Source organism: Rhamphochromis sp. 'chilingali' (assembly GCF_963969265.1).
Source record: "Rhamphochromis sp. 'chilingali' genome assembly, chromosome: 20".
In the NCBI taxonomy this organism is placed as follows: domain Eukaryota; kingdom Metazoa; phylum Chordata; class Actinopteri; order Cichliformes; family Cichlidae; genus Rhamphochromis; species Rhamphochromis sp. 'chilingali'.
Window position 1 is genome coordinate 18,419,182 of NC_137947.1, and position 18,973 is coordinate 18,438,154.

The 18,973-nt window shown below is 39.7% G+C and overlaps 2 protein-coding genes across 4 annotated transcripts; both read right to left on the reverse strand.

Moving 5' to 3' along the window:
- Positions 1-843: 843 nt before the first annotated feature.
- On the reverse strand, positions 844-4,376 carry LOC308388728 (polymeric immunoglobulin receptor-like). Of its 2 annotated transcripts, XM_080869599.1 has the most exons (10): positions 4,304-4,376; positions 3,880-3,927; positions 3,363-3,680; positions 2,878-3,171; positions 2,637-2,748; positions 2,399-2,493; positions 2,239-2,273; positions 2,043-2,099; positions 1,477-1,545; positions 844-1,351 (listed from the first exon to the last, which is right to left on the reverse strand). In XM_080869599.1, exons 2-10 carry the CDS (start codon positions 3,923-3,925, stop codon positions 1,298-1,300), a joined length of 1,080 nt encoding a protein of 359 aa, XP_080725725.1. In that variant the 5' UTR covers positions 3,926-3,927; positions 4,304-4,376; the 3' UTR covers positions 844-1,297. The 2 variants fall into 2 exon arrangements, with proteins under 2 accessions (XP_080725725.1, XP_080725726.1); XM_080869600.1 differs by lacking the exon at positions 4,304-4,376 and having other exon boundaries at positions 3,880-4,247.
- An 8,003-nt stretch (positions 4,377-12,379) lies between these two features.
- On the reverse strand, positions 12,380-17,362 carry LOC308388540 (polymeric immunoglobulin receptor-like). Of its 2 annotated transcripts, XM_080869311.1 has the most exons (10): positions 16,598-17,362; positions 16,089-16,409; positions 15,635-15,934; positions 15,406-15,466; positions 15,204-15,298; positions 15,049-15,083; positions 14,859-14,915; positions 14,525-14,581; positions 14,300-14,401; positions 12,380-12,724 (listed from the first exon to the last, which is right to left on the reverse strand). In XM_080869311.1, the coding sequence occupies exons 1-9, from the start codon at positions 16,641-16,643 to the stop codon at positions 14,336-14,338; spliced, it is 1,038 nt and encodes a 345-aa protein (XP_080725437.1). In that variant the 5' UTR covers positions 16,644-17,362; the 3' UTR covers positions 12,380-12,724; positions 14,300-14,335. The 2 variants fall into 2 exon arrangements, with proteins under 2 accessions (XP_080725437.1, XP_080725438.1); XM_080869312.1 differs by lacking the exon at positions 14,859-14,915.
- Between the last annotated feature and the right edge of the window lie 1,611 nt (positions 17,363-18,973).

Consider the following 18,973-nt stretch of genomic DNA (forward strand, 5'->3'; position numbering starts at 1 on the left):
AGTTCACGTGCAATAGCTGTGCTGTTACTGTAACTGCGGGTGATGCACAGTAATACCGGTGTGTTTACTTTTAATGTGTCACAAGATGCAAATTTATTTTAATATTTCAAAAGAACCAAGGACATTAGGAACAAGGACATTTAAGGAATGTGGACATCTAACATTCTGCATATTTGTGTGCAGACTGGTTTTTTTTTGAGGTACAGTTCCATGGGTGCCAAGTGAGGAGCTGGTATCGTGGGTCTAAGACACTGTTGCTGCTGTGGAGGCCTTCTCTGTGTCAGGACGCTACACGTTGATGCCTGCCGTACCAGGAGGGCGGTAGGAAAAAAAACAAAAGGAAGCCCACCTGAGAGATACCTTATCATTTTCTTTTGCTACTTTTTCTCCGCCTGAGATTCAGGTCGTTTTCAGTTCTTAACCCAGGACAGTGGGTAACTGAATAAACTGACACCATAAGGAACTGGACACTCACGTGCTATTTTCTTTTCTTTTTCCTTTTCTTTGGGGTGTTGAAATATTGTGTTTCTTGTCTTACATCTATTTTGATTGTTTCAATTATTTTTGTGATGCATTTGAGATGGTTACTGCATTTGAAGATATCCCTACATTGAGGATGAGCAAAGGGAACTGATCCAAAAGGAAATATATAAAGCAAACTTTGTTTCATAAACCTGTGGTCGTGCGTGTTATGTGGGTTGGAAGTCTCATTGCTCTTACAGAGTTGCTACCGCCAATCTCCTTCCCAAACCTAGATTCGGATATTGTAGACATTGCACTTGGGCGAGCAGTATAGATCATCTCTTTATAGATAGAGGGACACACGTCCAGGTTACATGATGCAGACATGATATTAACTTGACAGCATGAACCAACGAGGGAGACTAAAACACAAGGGGCGATGACACAAAGAAGGACCTGATGAACAAAGGACTAAACACTGTGCAATTTAGGAGCTTTAAGATAACTAGATGAACTTAACATAAAGGAATGTCAACTCAAATCCTAACTAATAATACCAACAATAAGTACTAAATAAGAAGTAGAATATAAAAAAATCCACTAAACAAAATGAACACAAAATGCAGGGTCAAAGACCCAGCCTGTGACAACAACTTTGATTTTTGAACAACTCAATAGATTTTTTACAAAATCTTTGAAAAGATGAAGAAAATATTTGCTACATAACATGTTGATGGCATCAGATAACACATTACATCATTTGTCTCACAAGGACTCCAGTAACATAGGTACAGAGAAAGTTAAGATTGCATAAATGTTTGAATGTCAAAGCATTTCAGTAGAGATTAGCTAATGTGCTGTATGTAACTTCTGTTTCTTTTCCTTCAGCCTGTTGGGGAATAGAAACAAATCTGACAATTAGGAATAAAAGCAAAGAAAAATGTGACCAAATTAAAAGGAAACAAAGGAAGTGAGAAACGGTGTGTGGTTGGTTTCAGGTCTTTTAATATTTACCCTTTTATTACGCTGTTTCTCAACAACAGAACTATACACGAGTTCCATGTCACTTTCAGCAAATGAACTCTGAAAAATGAAAAGTAGAAACTGAGCACTTTACACTTCTGCTGTGCTTTAAGTAAAAAAAAGAAGAAGCCTACTTGTATTCCTAAGATAAACGTGTATTTGTACCATGTTAGGATTACCTCAGGTGATTTTTCCCACATTTCCATGACTGGAGCAGACTTTTCTGCTACTGTAGCACTCTCACTTTTGTAAGTGCAGGGTGTCAGTGTTGTTGACAAAATATCAGTATTCAAAAAAATTAAAAGAGATAAAGGTTTGACTTATCAGAAGCAAAATACAGCTTTTTTACTCATGATCTAATTTCTTCTGATAGCTGCCGTTGTATTTTTCAAGTTATAAAAACACACAAGAACAGTTTACCCTATGAGGATTGATTTTTCTCAGACATATTACAAATGAATCTGTAATAGTTTATACATCTAATGTACTGTCAGATGACCGAAATATTTAATGAAAATTCTTAAATTTAATTGCTTGATACTGCTGTAGTTGGTTACCTTGGGTAAACGTTTTTTCTTGGTTCTAACTTCAGAGTATGTTACTTCCTCTCCAACCTGCATTGAAGAACATAACACAAGTAAAACATCAGTAAACTGTCATTATGAAAGTTTGCCCTGTGATGTACTTTTCCTATTTTTTTTTTAGTATCATGTACCAATACCCAGAAGGGGAAAAACAGTCAGTATAACTTACCATTGCTGTGGCTGATGATTCTGCTTTGCTCTGTTCTAGTAAAATAAAACTGCTGTTATTAACTCTGTGTATGATGCAGAATAACTTAAATATTCATTTCATTTTAAAGATTTCCTAGTAAATTTTCCACAGATCTAAATCAAAGTTCAGTGAGACTTACTGTGTCTGAGTATAAACCAGATGAACAGCACCACAATTACGATCACGATCAAAACACTTAGAGGGATGATGAGGATCTTTGGAGGAAATGAAGCTCTGCAACATGCAGTTCAAAAAAAGATAATTTGCTTTATTTAGTCCGTAAAAAAACAAAACAAAATAAAAAATCATTATACAGACTCCCTTAAAAAGTATAGTATTACTAAATGCTGCATATAAAAAAAATAACAAAATCTGACCTGTGTTGTCTATTTTGTACTATTGTAAAATTATTCCATTGCTCCATTGTAGTAAATTTTCCATTTCCATTAACAGTGTGAATAGTAATACCAGTAGTAGTAGGGGTGGTGGCTATAATTCAAAAAAGAACATCATCAGCAGAGTACTGTAACAATGACTGTCTTAATATCTCTTAGAGTACTAACATTTACAATGGATGTGATTCACATACATGTAGAATTTATAATTTGCAGTACTTACTAGTGTTCTCAGTAACAGTTAAATATACTGGTATCTGAATGTCGCCTTCAGCACACCAATACCAGCCACTGTCCTTCGTCCCTAGTCCACTCATGGTCACTGTGAAAACATTTGGTTCGCTCATATAAGTGGTCACTGTTGTTCCATCTATGGATCCAGATGATCCTGTCACACAGTTCCTGCCCAGCCTGCACCACTTCATTTCTCCAGAGTTACTGTGGTGACATCTGATGGTTATGTTTTCTCCAATATATCCTGTAATCCTCTGATGATCCACATAGAGACTGGGAGTACCTTAAGGTAAAATGAATACAAAAATGGAAACAATTGATTAATGATAAAATAATGGGTAATTCTGACTTCATATCGATTCTCATTAGGTTTAAATGACAAATAAAAGCACATTCAGTCACTGTTAAAAATATTCTAAGAAAAACTCAAATTTTTTAAGAAAAAAAATTTGGACTATAAAAATAGGCACTTACCATTGGTAACTAACAGCTGAAAATACACTCCATTATCTAGTGCTGTATTCTTCAGTCCACACCAGTAATCAGTGTTTTGATTTGTCAGATGGTTTATAGTCACAGTGAAAATTTGCTCTTTTTTGTCATCAGAGATTAAATATTTTCCTGAAGGGTCTGCTTCATTTGTTTTCACTGCATATTTGCAGGATCTCCAAAAATATCCTTTACACAAGTACTTCACATGGTCTCTGTATTGGTAGTGATAGAAACATGGGATGGAGATAGATTTTCCAGCTTTTACTGAAACTTTACTGACTACAGTTGTGCTGTGAACTCCTGCAAAAAGAACAAAGTGTTTTGATGGTTATGTTTACTTAATACATTCTTTGTTTACTTATCTTGCACAACTATGTTGCACATGTAGAAACATTACAGTATTGTCAAGTATAAAACTGAATAATACAAAACAAAATAAATAACAGTCATTAATTTTTTCATCTGCTGACATTAACCTTTGAAAAATGAGGTCACCAACCTGTTTTCACACTGAAGAGGAAAAGAACGATGAGATGAGCAGCCATGGCTGTGAGTGAGTGGAATTAGACACGGTCAAGTCTGCATCTATTTTTGAATTAATGCAACATACAAATGCAACAGTCCTTCCTTCCTCCTAATCCCTCTGCTATCAGGTGTTATTTTTTATTTTTTATCTTTTGCTGTAGAGTAGGTATAGAAATTACCATCCACAACATTTAAAAGCTTTTGTCAGTACGGGGACGCACGGATTCGCCCGTGTTGCGTGCTGACTAGACGCGGCAAAGACCTGGCGATGGGTTGGAAAATGCACACAGTTTAATTTAGTAACACCAAGAGCGCAAACCGCGGATTCGGACAGAAATCGGTGTTATCAACGGAGTTATCAACCGGGATGGCAGAATGCAAAGAGACACAGTACTTACGGAACCTACGGTGAAGGAAGGCTGACGATCAGAAGGTATCCGAGCTCCTGACACGAAAGTAACGACGTCTGAGCGAAGAACAGGTGGGTGGATCTTACTTTTAAAGCCAATCTCCGCGGTCTCTCGACCACTACTTGACAACTTTATGGACTGATTTACTTATTGCTACAAGAAAACATTAATATGCATTCCCATAATATTGAATAACACTGACAGTACATGAGTGAAATTTAAAAACAAAAAAAGGTAAACAAGTGCTGTGAGTTCTCATAAATCCTGAAACTAGAGGTCAGGATTATGCATTGATGTTGATGCTTTTGATGCTTCTTTATTTCATTTAAACCAGGCATCGTGTCAATGATGTTAAAGACAGCCAAACGTAACAAAGAACTGTGCAATAAAGCTGTATGTTTTTAAGAATAAAGCACAAGGGTTTTATAATGTTGTTATATACAGGCGATTAAAATAGGCTACAAGATGATGTGAGCACACAACATGCTGCAGCAGTGAGTGACAAAGAGTCCAATAACATAGATATGGATAAAAAAGCAAATATAGGTTTAGTATTAAAAAAATGTGTGGTGATTAGCTAAAGTGTGTTTCTGTGACCGTTTTTCACCCTGTTGTAGAACATAACAAATATGACAATTGAGAAGGAAAAGCAACAAAAAGGTGATTAAATCACAATGGAAACATGACATACTAGGACAACAAGCAAATGAAGGAAACACAGGACGGAAGAAACAGTTTGATTTGTTTTTACTTCTTTTACTATTTGCCAATTTCATATCTTTTATGATTAAAATTTAACTGCACATGCTGTCCACATCACTGACTAAATGACCTGTATGTCAGAATAGAAATTGAATGCTTTACACTTTGAGGCATTTAAAATAGTTTTATTATTCTGCACTTTGGGGGGAAAGTGTGCTGATATTTTTAAATACAAAGACATAGTTGTATTATATTGGGGATAACTGAGAATACTTTAAACCAGTTTATGTTATGTTACTTCCTCTTCCTGTCTCGAATGTGAAAATGTAAATTACAGAAAGCCTGATCTCATCACAACACATCACTAATGACTGTCCTAATATGTCAAATTTTTAATAGTCACACTGAAGGTTTTTTGGTGTTTGTCATCACACATTTTTATAATCATTAGTTTTGTCATCTGCTGGCAGTAGCTTGTGAAACATGAAGTATTTAAATGATTCCTGTGATGACCTTTGAGTACACTGGACCATGTCTATTCAAACATCAAGCATGCTTTCAGAGCGACACCCCTCCCCCACCTGGCTGGATCTGACCACCTCTGCATGTCCCTCACCCCCACCTACACCCCCCTGCTGAGAAAAACAAAGCCCCAGACAAAGACAATAAAAACCTGGCCTGAAGGAGCCCTTTCTCAACTGCATCTCAACAACTGTATGGGATTTATTCTCCAGCCACAACCTCCAGGAGTACACGGACACTGTACTCTCGTACATCAGGAACTGTGTTGACAATGTCACCGTCAACAAAAGGGTCAGGGTGTTTCCAAATCAAAAACCCTGGATGAATAGCGAAGTGCAATCCCTCCTAAAAAGCCGCAACACTGCCTTCAAGTCAGGGGACAGGGCTGCGTATAGGGTGGCCAGGGCAGACCTGAGTAGAGGCATCAGGAAAGCTAAGGCTGCCTATAGGAGGAGGATTGAAGATCACTTTGCTGACAACGACCCCAGAAAAATGTGGCAGGGGATCAATCACATTACCAACTACAGAAGCAATAACCAGGCAACATCTAGGACTGATGCCTCACTGGCTGAGGATCTAAACCGTTTCTTCGCCCGCTTTGAGACGACGAGGCCCTCAGCTGCCACACCACTTCCACCCGCCCCCAGCACTGGCACACTAACGCTTAGGGAGCACCAAGTGAGGTGTGTTCTAAGGTCAGTGAATCCCAGGAAGGCGGCAGGTCCTGATGGAATACATGGAAAGGTTCTCAGAGCATGTGCTGACGAACTGACCGGAGTCTTCACTAAAATCTTCAACCTTTCCTTGTCATCAAACACCGTCCCGCCCTGCCTCAAAACCTCCACCATCATCCCCATCGCCAAGAAGACAGCTGTGGCCAGCCCAAATGACTACAGGCCTGTTGCACTTACGCCTGTAGTGATGAAGTGCTTTGAGAGACTGGTCTGTCAGCACATCAGGGCCGGTCTGCCTCCCACTCTGGACCCCCACCAATTTGCCTACAGGACAAATCGTTCCACCGAGGACGCTATCACCATAGCACTCCACACTGCGCTGAGTCACCTGGAGCACCAAGGAAGCTATGTGAGAATGCTCTTTCTGGACTTCAGCTCAGCATTCAATCATATCATCCCGGAGATCCTGGTCCAGAAACTGTCTCACCTGGGACTCTCCAACCCCATCTGCCTCTGGATCAAGGACTTCCTGACAAATAGACCACAGTCTGTCAGACTCGGCCCCCACCGGTCCAGCACCATCACACTCAGCACCGGGTCTCCACAAGGATGTGTTTTGAGTCCCCTCCTGTTTACGCTCTACACATCCGACTGCTCCCCTACCCAGCTCTCAAACACCATCATAAAGTTCGCGGATGACACCACAGTGGTTGGACTCATCTCAAGGGGGGATGAGTCGGACTACAGAGATGAGGTCAACAGACTGACTGAGTGGTGTTCAGTTAACAACCTCCAACTGAACACCACGAAAACTAAAGAACTTATCTTGGACTTCAGGAAGGGTAGAGCAGACCCGGCCCCACTTTACATTCACGGGAGCTGTGTGGAGAGGGTACACTCCATAAGGTTTCTGGGCGTGCAGATCTCTGATGACCTCTCCTGGACTGCAAATACTACAGCGGTGGTTAAAAAGGCCCAGCAGCGTCTCCACTTTCTGAGAGTGCTCAGGAGGAACAACCTGGAGGAGAGGCTGCTGGTGACATTTTACAGAGCCACCATAGAGAGCATCCTAACGTACGGCATAACAACATGGTATGCAGGGTGCTCAGCTGCAGACAGGAAAGTACTGCAGAGGGTCATCAACACAGCCCAGAAGATCACTGGCTGCTCTCTGCCCAGCCTGGAGGTCACTGCAAACTCTCGGTACCTCAGCAGAGCTGGCAATATCATCAAGGACCACTCTCACCCCAGCAACCAACTGTTTGAACTATTACCGTCAGGCCGACGGTACAGGTCACATAAAACCAGGACAAACAGATTCAGGGATAGCTTCTTTCCCAGAGCTATCACCGTAGTAAATAAGCACAAAAACAATTGAACCTATTCCATACCGTCACTGTCATTATATTAATGCTGCTATTCTGTATATATTGTACATACTATTGTTTGAGTACTTACGATTGTTTTTTTGTATTTTTTATATTTTACATTTATATTTATTATTGAAACTTGCACCAAGGGAGTGGCACTCCAATTCTATTCTATTCTAAAGATGAGCAGAACAGTGAGGTGGGCAGGCATGTTTGTGAGTGAACAGAGAAACACTTGATTCTATTTCCTAATTTAAGTAAAGATGCAACACTTCCGCTTGAGAGCTCTGTTCTCATCTCCTTTTATAGATGTGTGTGGAGAGTAGTGATGGTAAATTTGATTCTTTTTACTGAATCGAGTTTTAATGAGTCACTCACCAAAATGAATCGGATTTTTTGAGTCATTTGATTCACTGAGTCAGTTGACCAGAGGGTGCAAAAATTTTACATTTTCACTCAAACTTAATTTGTTTCTCTTTTCATGTAAATCCCACTGCTAAGATGAATGATTCAAAAAAAAAAAACAACAACTATTTTATAGAGCGAAAAAGAGCAAAAACATTTCTAAAATTAAGCAATTTCCTATCAAAATTGCTTAATAAACATTTATTTTGTTTATTTGTATTTTATTAGTATTTTCCTTAAGTGTGTCAAATATATATTTTCTCATCTAAATGTCCACTGAACTGTGAGCCAGGGGGCGGCAATGCGCCTTAACATTGGTTTCCAACCAAGAAGAAGAAGAAGCTGTGAGCCAGGAGGGAGGGGGTGAGTGAGTGATTCGTTCGCTCGCTCTATGATACAGCACAGGAGGGAGGGGGTGAGTGAGTGATTCGTTCGCTCGCTCTATGATACAGCACAGGAGGGAGGGGGTGAGTGAGTGATTCGTTCGCTCGCTCTATGATACAGCACAGGAGGGAGGGGGTGAGTGAGTGAGTGATTCCCTCGCTCGCTCTATGATTCAGCACAGGAGGGAGGGGGTGAGCGAGTCCTGAGTGATTCGCTTATGCTTACGATTCAGCACAGGAGGGAGGGGGTTAGTGAGTGCTGAGTGATTTGCTTACGCTTACGATTCAGCACAGGAGGGAGGGGGTTAGTGAGTGAGTGAGTGAGTGATTCGTTCGCTCTATGATTCAGCACAGGAAGGGAGGGGGTGAGTAGATCAAATGTGTTGTTAGCATGTTAGCAGAGCGATGCTACTCTGAACCGAGGAGCTATTTTCTTGATGTGAGCTTCTACTCAGGGTTTTTTCTTCCAGTTCAGAGTAGAAATGCTTTTGTCCCCCCCCCCCCCCACAATTGTAATTATAAGCTAGATATATTTCTACTAATGGAATTAGTTTGCTAACAACAACAGGGATGAGTCAGTGAGTCAGTTGGGCTTGTGAATCATGATTCACGAGTCAGTAAAGTGATTCTCGAGTATTGAACGATTCGTTCACGAATCGAACATCACTAGTGGAGAGTGTTCTATGCTCTATGCAAATGCAGGAAGAGGGCCACCTGTATCATGAAGGAGCCCACTCACCCAGCACGCTCACTCTGTGTCCCGCTCCTCTCAGGCAGGAGGCTGAGGAGCTTTAAATGCAAAACTACCAGACTGAGAAACAGCTTTATTTCAGAAGCTGTGAGACTTCTTAATGCATAATGGACAAGAACTGTTCTTTCATTAGTGAATTCTGAAACAAACCATCTGGCCTTCAACAGGCGTCTCCTAAGAGATTAAGAAACTAATGTAGCTGAGGGAGTGATCTCTGTGGTATTTCAACCTTGTACCAGCCTGTGATTCTCACACATCAATTCTTGGGTCAAAGAGAAAAATAACTAAAACAAAGGGGCCTTATTGAATGACAGAGTTTTCCTGTATAATGTCACTATAAAACAATATCCAGTAAATGCTACCATGGTACTAAAATACCTAACACCGCCCTTACATCTTATATACGCAGACACAGACACTCTTAAACAAAGAACATTCCACAGCAGATCAATTATTAGCAGATCCTTAACTGTTCAGTGTAAGAAAAGCTCCGACCAACCGTCACCTCATCTGCAACAGGATGTCCAGAGTCCTCAAGAGGAAAATGAGTCTGCTGTGAAGGTGCAATAAAACTTGGGCCCCACTTATGATCACATTCCACATGCAAACAAACTGGTGACAGGAGTACTCTTACTATACTAAAGTGATATAGTTGAAATATGTGATTAATACACGAGAAAAGAAATCTGCCACCACACTATGTTGTGACCTACTGTCAGAAGACAAAGCAAATGGTTAAACTTAGGCTACGTTCACACTGCAGGCGAAAGCGCATCAAATCCGATTTTTTTGACCCTATGCGACCCATATCCGATCATGGTATGACAGTGTGAACGGCACAAATCCGATATTTTCAAATCCGATCTGGGTCACTTTCGTATGTGGTACATATCCGATGTTTCAGAAAGCGACTGCTGTGTGAATGGTCATGTCGCATTAAATCCGTCTTTTACGTCACCGACACAAGACAGACGCCAATTATCAGCGACCGAGACGACATCGCGAACGCTTCCTAGCCATCCGGTGAAACTGCTGGGAAGACAACGTTGGAGAAACGTTAACATTTTATTTGTACATAATCTGCAGATTCTGACAGAAATCTGCAGCTATCCTTTGAAGCACCGCTCCTCTCTAAAACAGCAATAAGGATAATTATTAGGTTATTTACATTATTATGTAAATAACAAAATAACTTAAAGCAAAAATTGGGAAACGTAAAGTCCGAAGTCTTTATATTAAGGGCCATCAGTCAAACAATATTGTTTGCTCTGGGTCTAAACAGAGCGCGTTGTGTGTGACGTCTTCTTTTGCGCATGCGGGCCGCTCTGAGCGTTCACACTAGAGCGCGTTTGCTGTCGCATTTTATTTGTAGTGTGAACGAGCAGACAAAAAAAATCGGATTTGATCAAAAAATCGGAATTGAGCATTAAGACCTGCAGTGTGAACGTAGCCTAAGGGTGCCCCTCTGGGAAATGGCCCTGGCCCATACTTGACCCTGCACCTACTGTTTTTGGCCGCATGGGAAACTTACTCAGCAGCAGGAGGTGGGACTACTGGCACCTTTAAATGAGGACCTGGGAAAACCCTCTGAGCTTTTTTTACTGCTATCTGTCTGGTGGGGTTGGTCCCAATCTGCATGCGCTTAAACCTGTACACCCTGGGGTTTTGCTTTGCTTGCTTTCTGCTATTTAATTCTCAGGTAAAATGTTTGTATGTATTTTTCCTCCTGTTCATATGATGCAGTGTATTAAACTGTTCCAAGAATACTACTCTTTTCCCACAGAATCATTTTCAATGCATTGATTTCAATTGGATCTAAAAAAAAAAAAAAAAAAAAGCTGGACCTCCAAATCGCTGGTGAAGATAAGGTTATCATGATGGCTTCAAAATTTGCGACCACAACAGTCACAGAAGGCTGCTGCTGGAGCACCAGCTGTAGAGAAGTGAGAAAGAGATGAAGGAAGATGAAATCAAAGAGTAAGAGTATAGATGGAGGAACATAAATAGGATATGAGAGATTCAAGGATTTGGGTTAAATGAATGGCTACTTTGAGCATGAGCCACTGCTAACAGCTAAAGTGTAATTTTTAATTGTCACATGCTGCAATGCAACTAAGAAATAAATAACAGCAACTGTACCAACCTGATTAAAACCTGTCAAACAAAATGAAATGCATAGATATATGTATCTTCTCCCAAAGTCAAAAACCAACAGACTTAAAAACTCCTTTGTCCCACACGCCATCAGACTGTTTAACTCCTCACTGGAGGGGAGAGGGAGGAGAAACAGGGGGACAAGGGAGGGCGGGAACAACTGAGTTGTAGGTGCTTTTCTACACTGTGCAATATTTGCAATATTTGTTTTTTGTTTTGTCTTTTTTCTTATATTTGACTGTGCAATAATCACTGTGCAATATACTTACTCAAATGAGCAATCCTATATATCCATATTGTATTTTCCGTATCTATATATGTGTATATATGGTGTATTTATGCTTATATCCTTACTCTCATTCCCCTTAATGTATCTGTAACATGCAACTTCTTTCGATGCTTTGCTACTGGATTTCCCAGAGGAACCCACCCGAGGGATTAATAAAGTTTCATCTAATCTAATCTAATCTAATCTAATATGTAGATATATGGCCCACTAGCCATATTGAATTTTTGTCCCCGTCCAGCCCTGAGTCATACGGTAACAAACTGAGGGGACTGCACTTCCAGAAGGGAACATTGCAGACATTGAGGTTAGCTAGGTGGAATCTCACAGGCAAATGGGAACCATGAAGAAGTTACTAGGAAAGCCACAACCACCAAATACCTCCAGAGGGTAAGGCAAGTCTTGAGGACTCAGCTGAATGGGAAGAACAAAATCCTGGGCTATCAACACCTGCACCCTGCCAGTCATCAAATAGCCTGCTGGGTTAATAAGCTGGCCAAAGGAGAAGTTAGATGCCACTGACTCTGTCCTATGCACGGAGGGTTTTAGTCCAAGATGTAGCACCCTGAGACTGTAGGCTAAGTGGAAGGAAGGAGGCTGAGGATTAGTGTGTGTCAGAATCGTGTCCAGGATGAAACAAAGATGCAGTACCAATTTAGTGAGGTCTTTAGAATGACTCATTACACACATATTTATGTTTTAAAAAATTTACATAAAGGCAGACTGCATGCTTAATCTTTCCAAATAGTATATAATTCCACTCTCATTCAACAAAGACAAAATGTTTGATATACACTGAGAGTTCTCACACAACCTGAAGATAGAGGTCAGGATTACCCATTATTGTTGATGCTTGCAATGCTTCTTTATTACAAAAAATAACAAAAAAACAAGATTAATGTCAACGATCTTGATAAAAGAGCAAACAGATCAACACTTCTTTGACTCACTTTGCAAATATGCAGGAATATAGTTCTTAAACAGCAGTTAAAAACAAAAAATGATATAACAAGCTGATGAGAGCAGATAACACATTGCAGCACTTGTCTGACAAAGACTCCAGTAATACAGGTACACAAAATGCAAAAGGTTATAACATTTAAATATTTCAGTGGAGAGTAGCTAATGTGCTATATGTAACTTCTGTGCCTTTTTCTTCACCCTGTTGAGAAACAAAATTGACAGTTAAGCAACTATAAGAGCTTCGACTCTTCTGGGATGTTCTTTCAACAAGGTTTAAGAGTGTGTTTATAGCAGACAGAAAACTAACTGAATAGCAGGAAACAATCTCCATAAATCTAAACACACAACATACACAACACACACACACACACACACACACACACACACACACACACACACACACACACACACACACACACACACACACACACACACACACACAGGAACAGGTTATACAAAGCAAAACAGGAAGTGACAAGACAAGACACCCTATACGCCTCAGTTCTCAGCAATCTTGCTCTGTAACTTTACATGTACTGCCAATACATTGTTGAGATTCTGTGGTTCCAAAATGTTTCCAGGTTGCAATAACATAACTTAGAGTTGATTGTGGAAGAAATTTCACAAACTGACTTGTTGCAACAGTCCCATCCTATTACTATACCATTACTGGACCAGTTCAGTAGCTCTTTGGAGAATGCAAATCTGTAGCCATACTGCATGGCTAGGTGACTGATCTGCTGACAGTAAAAAAAAAAAAACACTGTATCCTGCAAAAACACCAGTAAAAGGTAGATATAAAGAGACAGAAAGGCCAAAAGTTCTAATATTTAAAGATTTCAGTAGTGATTGGCTAATGTGCTGCATGTAACTTCTGTGTCTTTTGCCTCACCCTGAGAACAGAGAACAGAAACAAATATGACGATTAGAAAGAAAAAGCAAAGACCAAGGTGACCAAATTTAAAGCGAATCATGTCTTATGAGGATAATGAGCTAAATTATTTGAAAAGAGAGAAACAGTATGTGAGAAATCGTGTGTGTTGGTTTCAGGTCTTTTAATATTTACCCTCTTGTTTCTTTATGGTAACAACTGAACAAACAAAAGGAGTGGAAACAGAACACTTTACAGTCGTGTCATTCTTTAAGAAAAAAAAGTTAAAGTCTGCTTATACTCAAATACAAATGTATAGTTGTAGTATGTTAGGGTTAGTCAAAGGAGCTTGCAAAGAAAAGCGTCTGGACTTCTTTAAGTTGCTTGAAGACATTTCACCTCTCATCCGAGAAGCTTCTTCAGTTCTAAGGTCAAATGGTGGAGAGTTCCAGTGGGAGTAACCCCCCACAGAGGGACAAAAGGACCCCCTGATGATCCTCTAATCGCCTGAGCCAAGGTGTGAAACTGGGTGTGGGTTCCAATCAGCCAGAGTTTCGGGTGTGTTCATTGTGAAACCTGGCCCCACCTTATCATGCGAATTCCTGAGGTCAGATGGCCCAGGATGTGAGTGGGCGTTAAGGCGTCTGGGAAGGGATCTCAAAACTGGATTATAGATGGCAGAGAGTTGGTGTCGTAAACCCCCGCCTCTGTTCACAGATGATCGCTCACAGTGGACATAGATGGACTCTCCACCATTTGACCTTAGAACTGAAGAAGCTTCTCGGATGAGAGGTGAAACGTCTTCAAGCAACTTAAAGAAGTCCAGACGCTTTTCTTTGCAAGCTCCTTTGACTACGATGACCTGGATGACTGAGAACCTTCACAGACACATGTTAGGGTTACCTCGGGTGATTTTCTTCTAATCAGAATCAGAATACTTTATTGATCCCTGGGGGTAACAACTGAACTGTACATGACTTCCCCATCACTTTCAGGAAGTGACATCTGGGGGAAAACAAAAGGAGTGGAAACAGAACACTTTACAGTCGTGTCATTCTTTAAGAAAAAAAAAGTTAAAGTCTGCTTATACTCAAATACAAATGTATAGTTGTAGTATGTTAGGGTTACCTCGGGTGATTTTCTTCTAATGTTTCCCACATTGGTGTATATTACTTCCTGGTCCACCTGTGTAGGATAAACAAAATGTAATTTAGAGAAAGACTGAAAGGTGTCAGCCTGGTTACTCCAAACTCTTTCCATACAGAGCTTTAAAGGAGAGTTGAATCTGTTCTTCTGGACGTAGAACAGATTAACTTTTTGGATTTCGTTCTATGGATGATTGAGCATGCATGAAGACAATACTGGAAGATTAATTTGATCAATTAGACATTTTACTTTCCAATGTCAGTATATTCACTGAAAATCCTAGACTTGATTTCTTGATAGGACAGCTGTTGTTTACCTTGCCTAAGTGTTTTTTCTTGGGTCTAACTTCAGCGTATGCTACCTCCACTCCGGCCTGCATTGGAAAACAGAAAATAATTAGAACATCTGCAAAACTGTACTTATAAAAGTTTTCCCTATCAATTAATTTAGCTATTCTTGTAGAATCATGTACCAAGCTCACAGAGAAATAAATCAATATAACTCACCATTGCTGTGGCTGATGAGTCTGCTTTTCTCTGCTCTAGAGAAAAAACAAAGCACCTGTTACAGACTCTGTGTTAACAATGCAAAATAGCCAACAATAATGCATAAATTCAAGTAAATACTGTTTGGATTTAAATCAAAGTTTAACAAGACTTACTGTTTCTCAGTATCAACCAGATGAACAACACCACAATTACAATAAAGATCAACACACTCAGAGGGATGATGAGGATCTTGAGGTCAAATGAAGCTCTGCAACATGCAGTTTGAGAACACATAATTAAGTTTAGCATAAAAGGTTTTTAGTCAAAATAACAGTTTTGTCGCTAAATCTACTGCAAATACAAAAGATATCTGACCTTTGTTGTCCATTTTTAAATGTGGTAATTGTTCTATCTCCAGTAAAAGTATGGGCAGTAGCTATAATTCAACAAAACAACAGTCAGTACTAGAGTACTGTAACAATGATTGTCCTAATATCTCTGAGAGTACTAAAATTTATAAATGGATGGATTTCATACACGTAACAATGATTGTGCTAATATCTCTTGTGCACATGTCAAGTTCATAATTACTTGCTGTACTCACTGGTGATTGGTTTCTCAGTAACAGTTAAATATACTGGTATCTGAATGTCCCCTTTAGCACACCAATACCAGCCACTGTCCTCTGACTGTAGTCCACTCATTGTCACTGTGAAAACATTTGGTTCGCTCATATAAGCGGTCACTGTTGTTCCATCTATGGATCCAGATGATCCTGTCACACAGTTCCTGCCCAGCCTGCACCACTTCATTTCTCCAGAGTTACTGTGGTGACATCTGATGGTTATGCTTTCTCCAATGTATCCTGTAATCATCTGATGATCCACATAGAGACTGGGGGTCCCTTCAAGGACAAACATTAAAATAAATAAAGTAATGAGTGGATAGAAGGACAAAAATACAGATTTGAAAAACCATTGGCAATTTAGATTTCACGTCTATTTCTATTAACTTTTAATAACAACAACTTTAAAATGTTAACAAAGATGGAACCTCACCACTGGTAACTGACAGTTGAAAATGCTCTCCATAATCCAGTCCATTATTAATCTCCACCACACACCAGTAATCAGTGTTTTCATTTGTCAGATTGTTTATAGTTACAGTAAAAAAAAATTGGTTTTTATCATCAGAGATTGAATATTTTCCTGAAGGGTCTGCTGTGTTTGTTTTTAATACATCGTTGCAGGATCTCCATTTAGCTCCTTCACACAAGTACTTCACATGGTTTCTGTATTTGGACTCATAGAGACATGGGATGGAGATAGATTTCCCAGTTTTCACTGATACTTTACTGACTGTAGTTATGCTGTGAACTCCTGCAAAGAAACAAATGCACATTTTAATAGAATAGTTCTGTTGATTATCTACATGTTTTCAGAATTAAATGTTTTGCTAATAAAATAAAATCTCTTTTGGTAAGTTATTACAAATTACAAATTAATACTATTGGAAATTGAAAATCAACAGAGATGCTAAGCAATTTTTAAAAGCCCCTGCCACATACCTGTTAGTCCAGTGATGATATAAATAATCCTGAGACAGAGAGCCATATTGATAAGTGAGCAGACAAAATCGTATGAACTGTTGCACTTGAAAACTCCAAGTGCAACACTTCCTATTTTTCAACTCTAAGTATGTCACTGCCACTGCAGTTGCAATCACTCTTCCTCCTATGTAAAACACACGAAAGTGAGCTGACAAAGGACCAGCCCCTCCCCTATCTTCACTGTGCGCTTATGCACGTTGTAGGAAAACTTTAGTTTGGAAGAAGTGGTGAAAAGGTGGAGCTTGAAAACTGAGAGAAAACAACAAAAAGCAAGCTAGTAATAGTGTGTCAAATTTACCGACTTGTTAGCTGTGGGGCTTTAGTACCAGTAACAACTCGTAACCAGGCCTCACAGTCTCAGGAGGCTACTGGTGGAGCACCAGCTGTAGATAAGTGAGGAAGAGACAAAGTAAAATTATAGAGTATAGATGGAGGAACATAAATATGATATGAGAGATTCAAGGATTTGGGTTAAATAATTGGCTACTTTAACCATGAGCCACTGCTAACAGCTAAAGTGTAGCTTTAAATTTTGACGTTCTGCAATGCAACAAAGAAATAAATAACAGCAATTGTACCAAACTGATTAAAAACTGTCAAACAAAATGAAATGCATAGATATATGTATAATATATAGATATATGGCACACCGGCCATATTGACTTTTTGTCCCCGTCCAGCCCTGAGGGGACTGCACTACCAGAAGGCAACACTGCAGACCTTGAGAATAACTAAGGCTACGTTCACACTGCAGATGAAAGTGCATCATATCTGACTTTTTTGACCCTTTGTGACACATATCCGATCATGGTATGACAGTGTGAACAGTACAAATCCAATATTTTCAAATCCGACCTGGGCCACTTTCGTATGTGGTACTGAATCCGATACATATCTGATGTTTTAGACAGCGACTGCTGTTTGAATGGTCAAGTCGGATTAAATCCGTCTTTTACGTCACTGACACAAGACAGACGCCAATTATCAGCACCGAAGAAGCGCTGGAGAAGCGTCCGAGAAGACATCGTGAACGCTTCCTAGCCATCCCGTGTAGATGTTAGTGAAACTGTTGGGAAGACGCTGGAGAAACGTGAAGATTTTATTTGTACTGTATAATCTGCTGATTCTGACAGAAATCTGCAACTAGCCTTTGAAGCACCGCTCCTCTCTAAAACAGCAATAAGGATAATTATTAGGCCATATGTAAATAACAAAATAATTTTATAACTTAAAGCAAAATTGGAAAATGTAAAGTCTGAAAAAAGTCTTTATATTAAGGGCCATCAGTCAAACAATACTGTTTGGTCTGGGTCTAAACAGAGCGCGTTGTGTGTGACGTCTTCTTTTGCGCATGCGGGCCGCTTTGAGGGTTCACACTAGAGCGTGTTTGCTGTCAAATTTTATTTGTAGTGTGAACAAGCAGACAAAAAATTGAATTTGAGCATTAAGGCCTGCAGTGTGAACGTAGCCTGAGTACGGTGGAATCTCACAGGCAAATGGGAACCATGAAGATGTTACTAAGAAGGCCGCAACCACCAAATACCTCCAGAGTGTAAGTCAAGTCCTGAGGACTCAGCTGAATGGAAAGAACAAATCCTGGGTTATTAATACCTACACCATGCTAGTCATCAAATACCCTGCTGGGTTAATAAGCTGGGCAAAGGAGAAGTTAGATGCCACTAACTCTGTCCTATGCATGGAGGGTTTTAGTCCCAAATATAGCACCCTCAGACTGTAGGCTAAGTGGAAGGAAAGAGGCTGAGGATGTGTGTGTCAGAACCGTGTCCAGGATGAAACAACAAATATCCATGATTGCATCAGGAAGATGGCCACAACTGTTCTAACTTACAGCTGATTCTGAAATGTCTAGGAAATTTAACAAAGTGACTTGTTGCAGTGGTGGCGTCCTATTACAATACCACTGCAGTACCGATTTAGTGAGCTCTTTAGAATGACTCATTACACACATATTTATGTTTAAAAAATGTACGTAAAGGCAGACTGCATGCTTAATCGTTCCAAATAGTATATCATTCCACTCTCATTCAACAAAGATGATAGAAGTCAGGATTAGCCATTATTGTTGATGCTTGCAATGCTTCTTTATTACAATAAAAAACAAGAATAATGTCACTGATCTCTATAAAAGAGCAAACAGATCAACGCTTCTTTGACTCCCTTTGCAAATATGCAGGAATATACTTTAGGAATATAGTTTTGTCAAACAACAGTTAAACGTGACAAAAAAGTTGCCAAGTTATAATATTTAAATATTTCAGTGGAGAGTAGCTAATGTGCTGTATGTAACTTCTGTGCCTTTTTCTTCACCCTGTT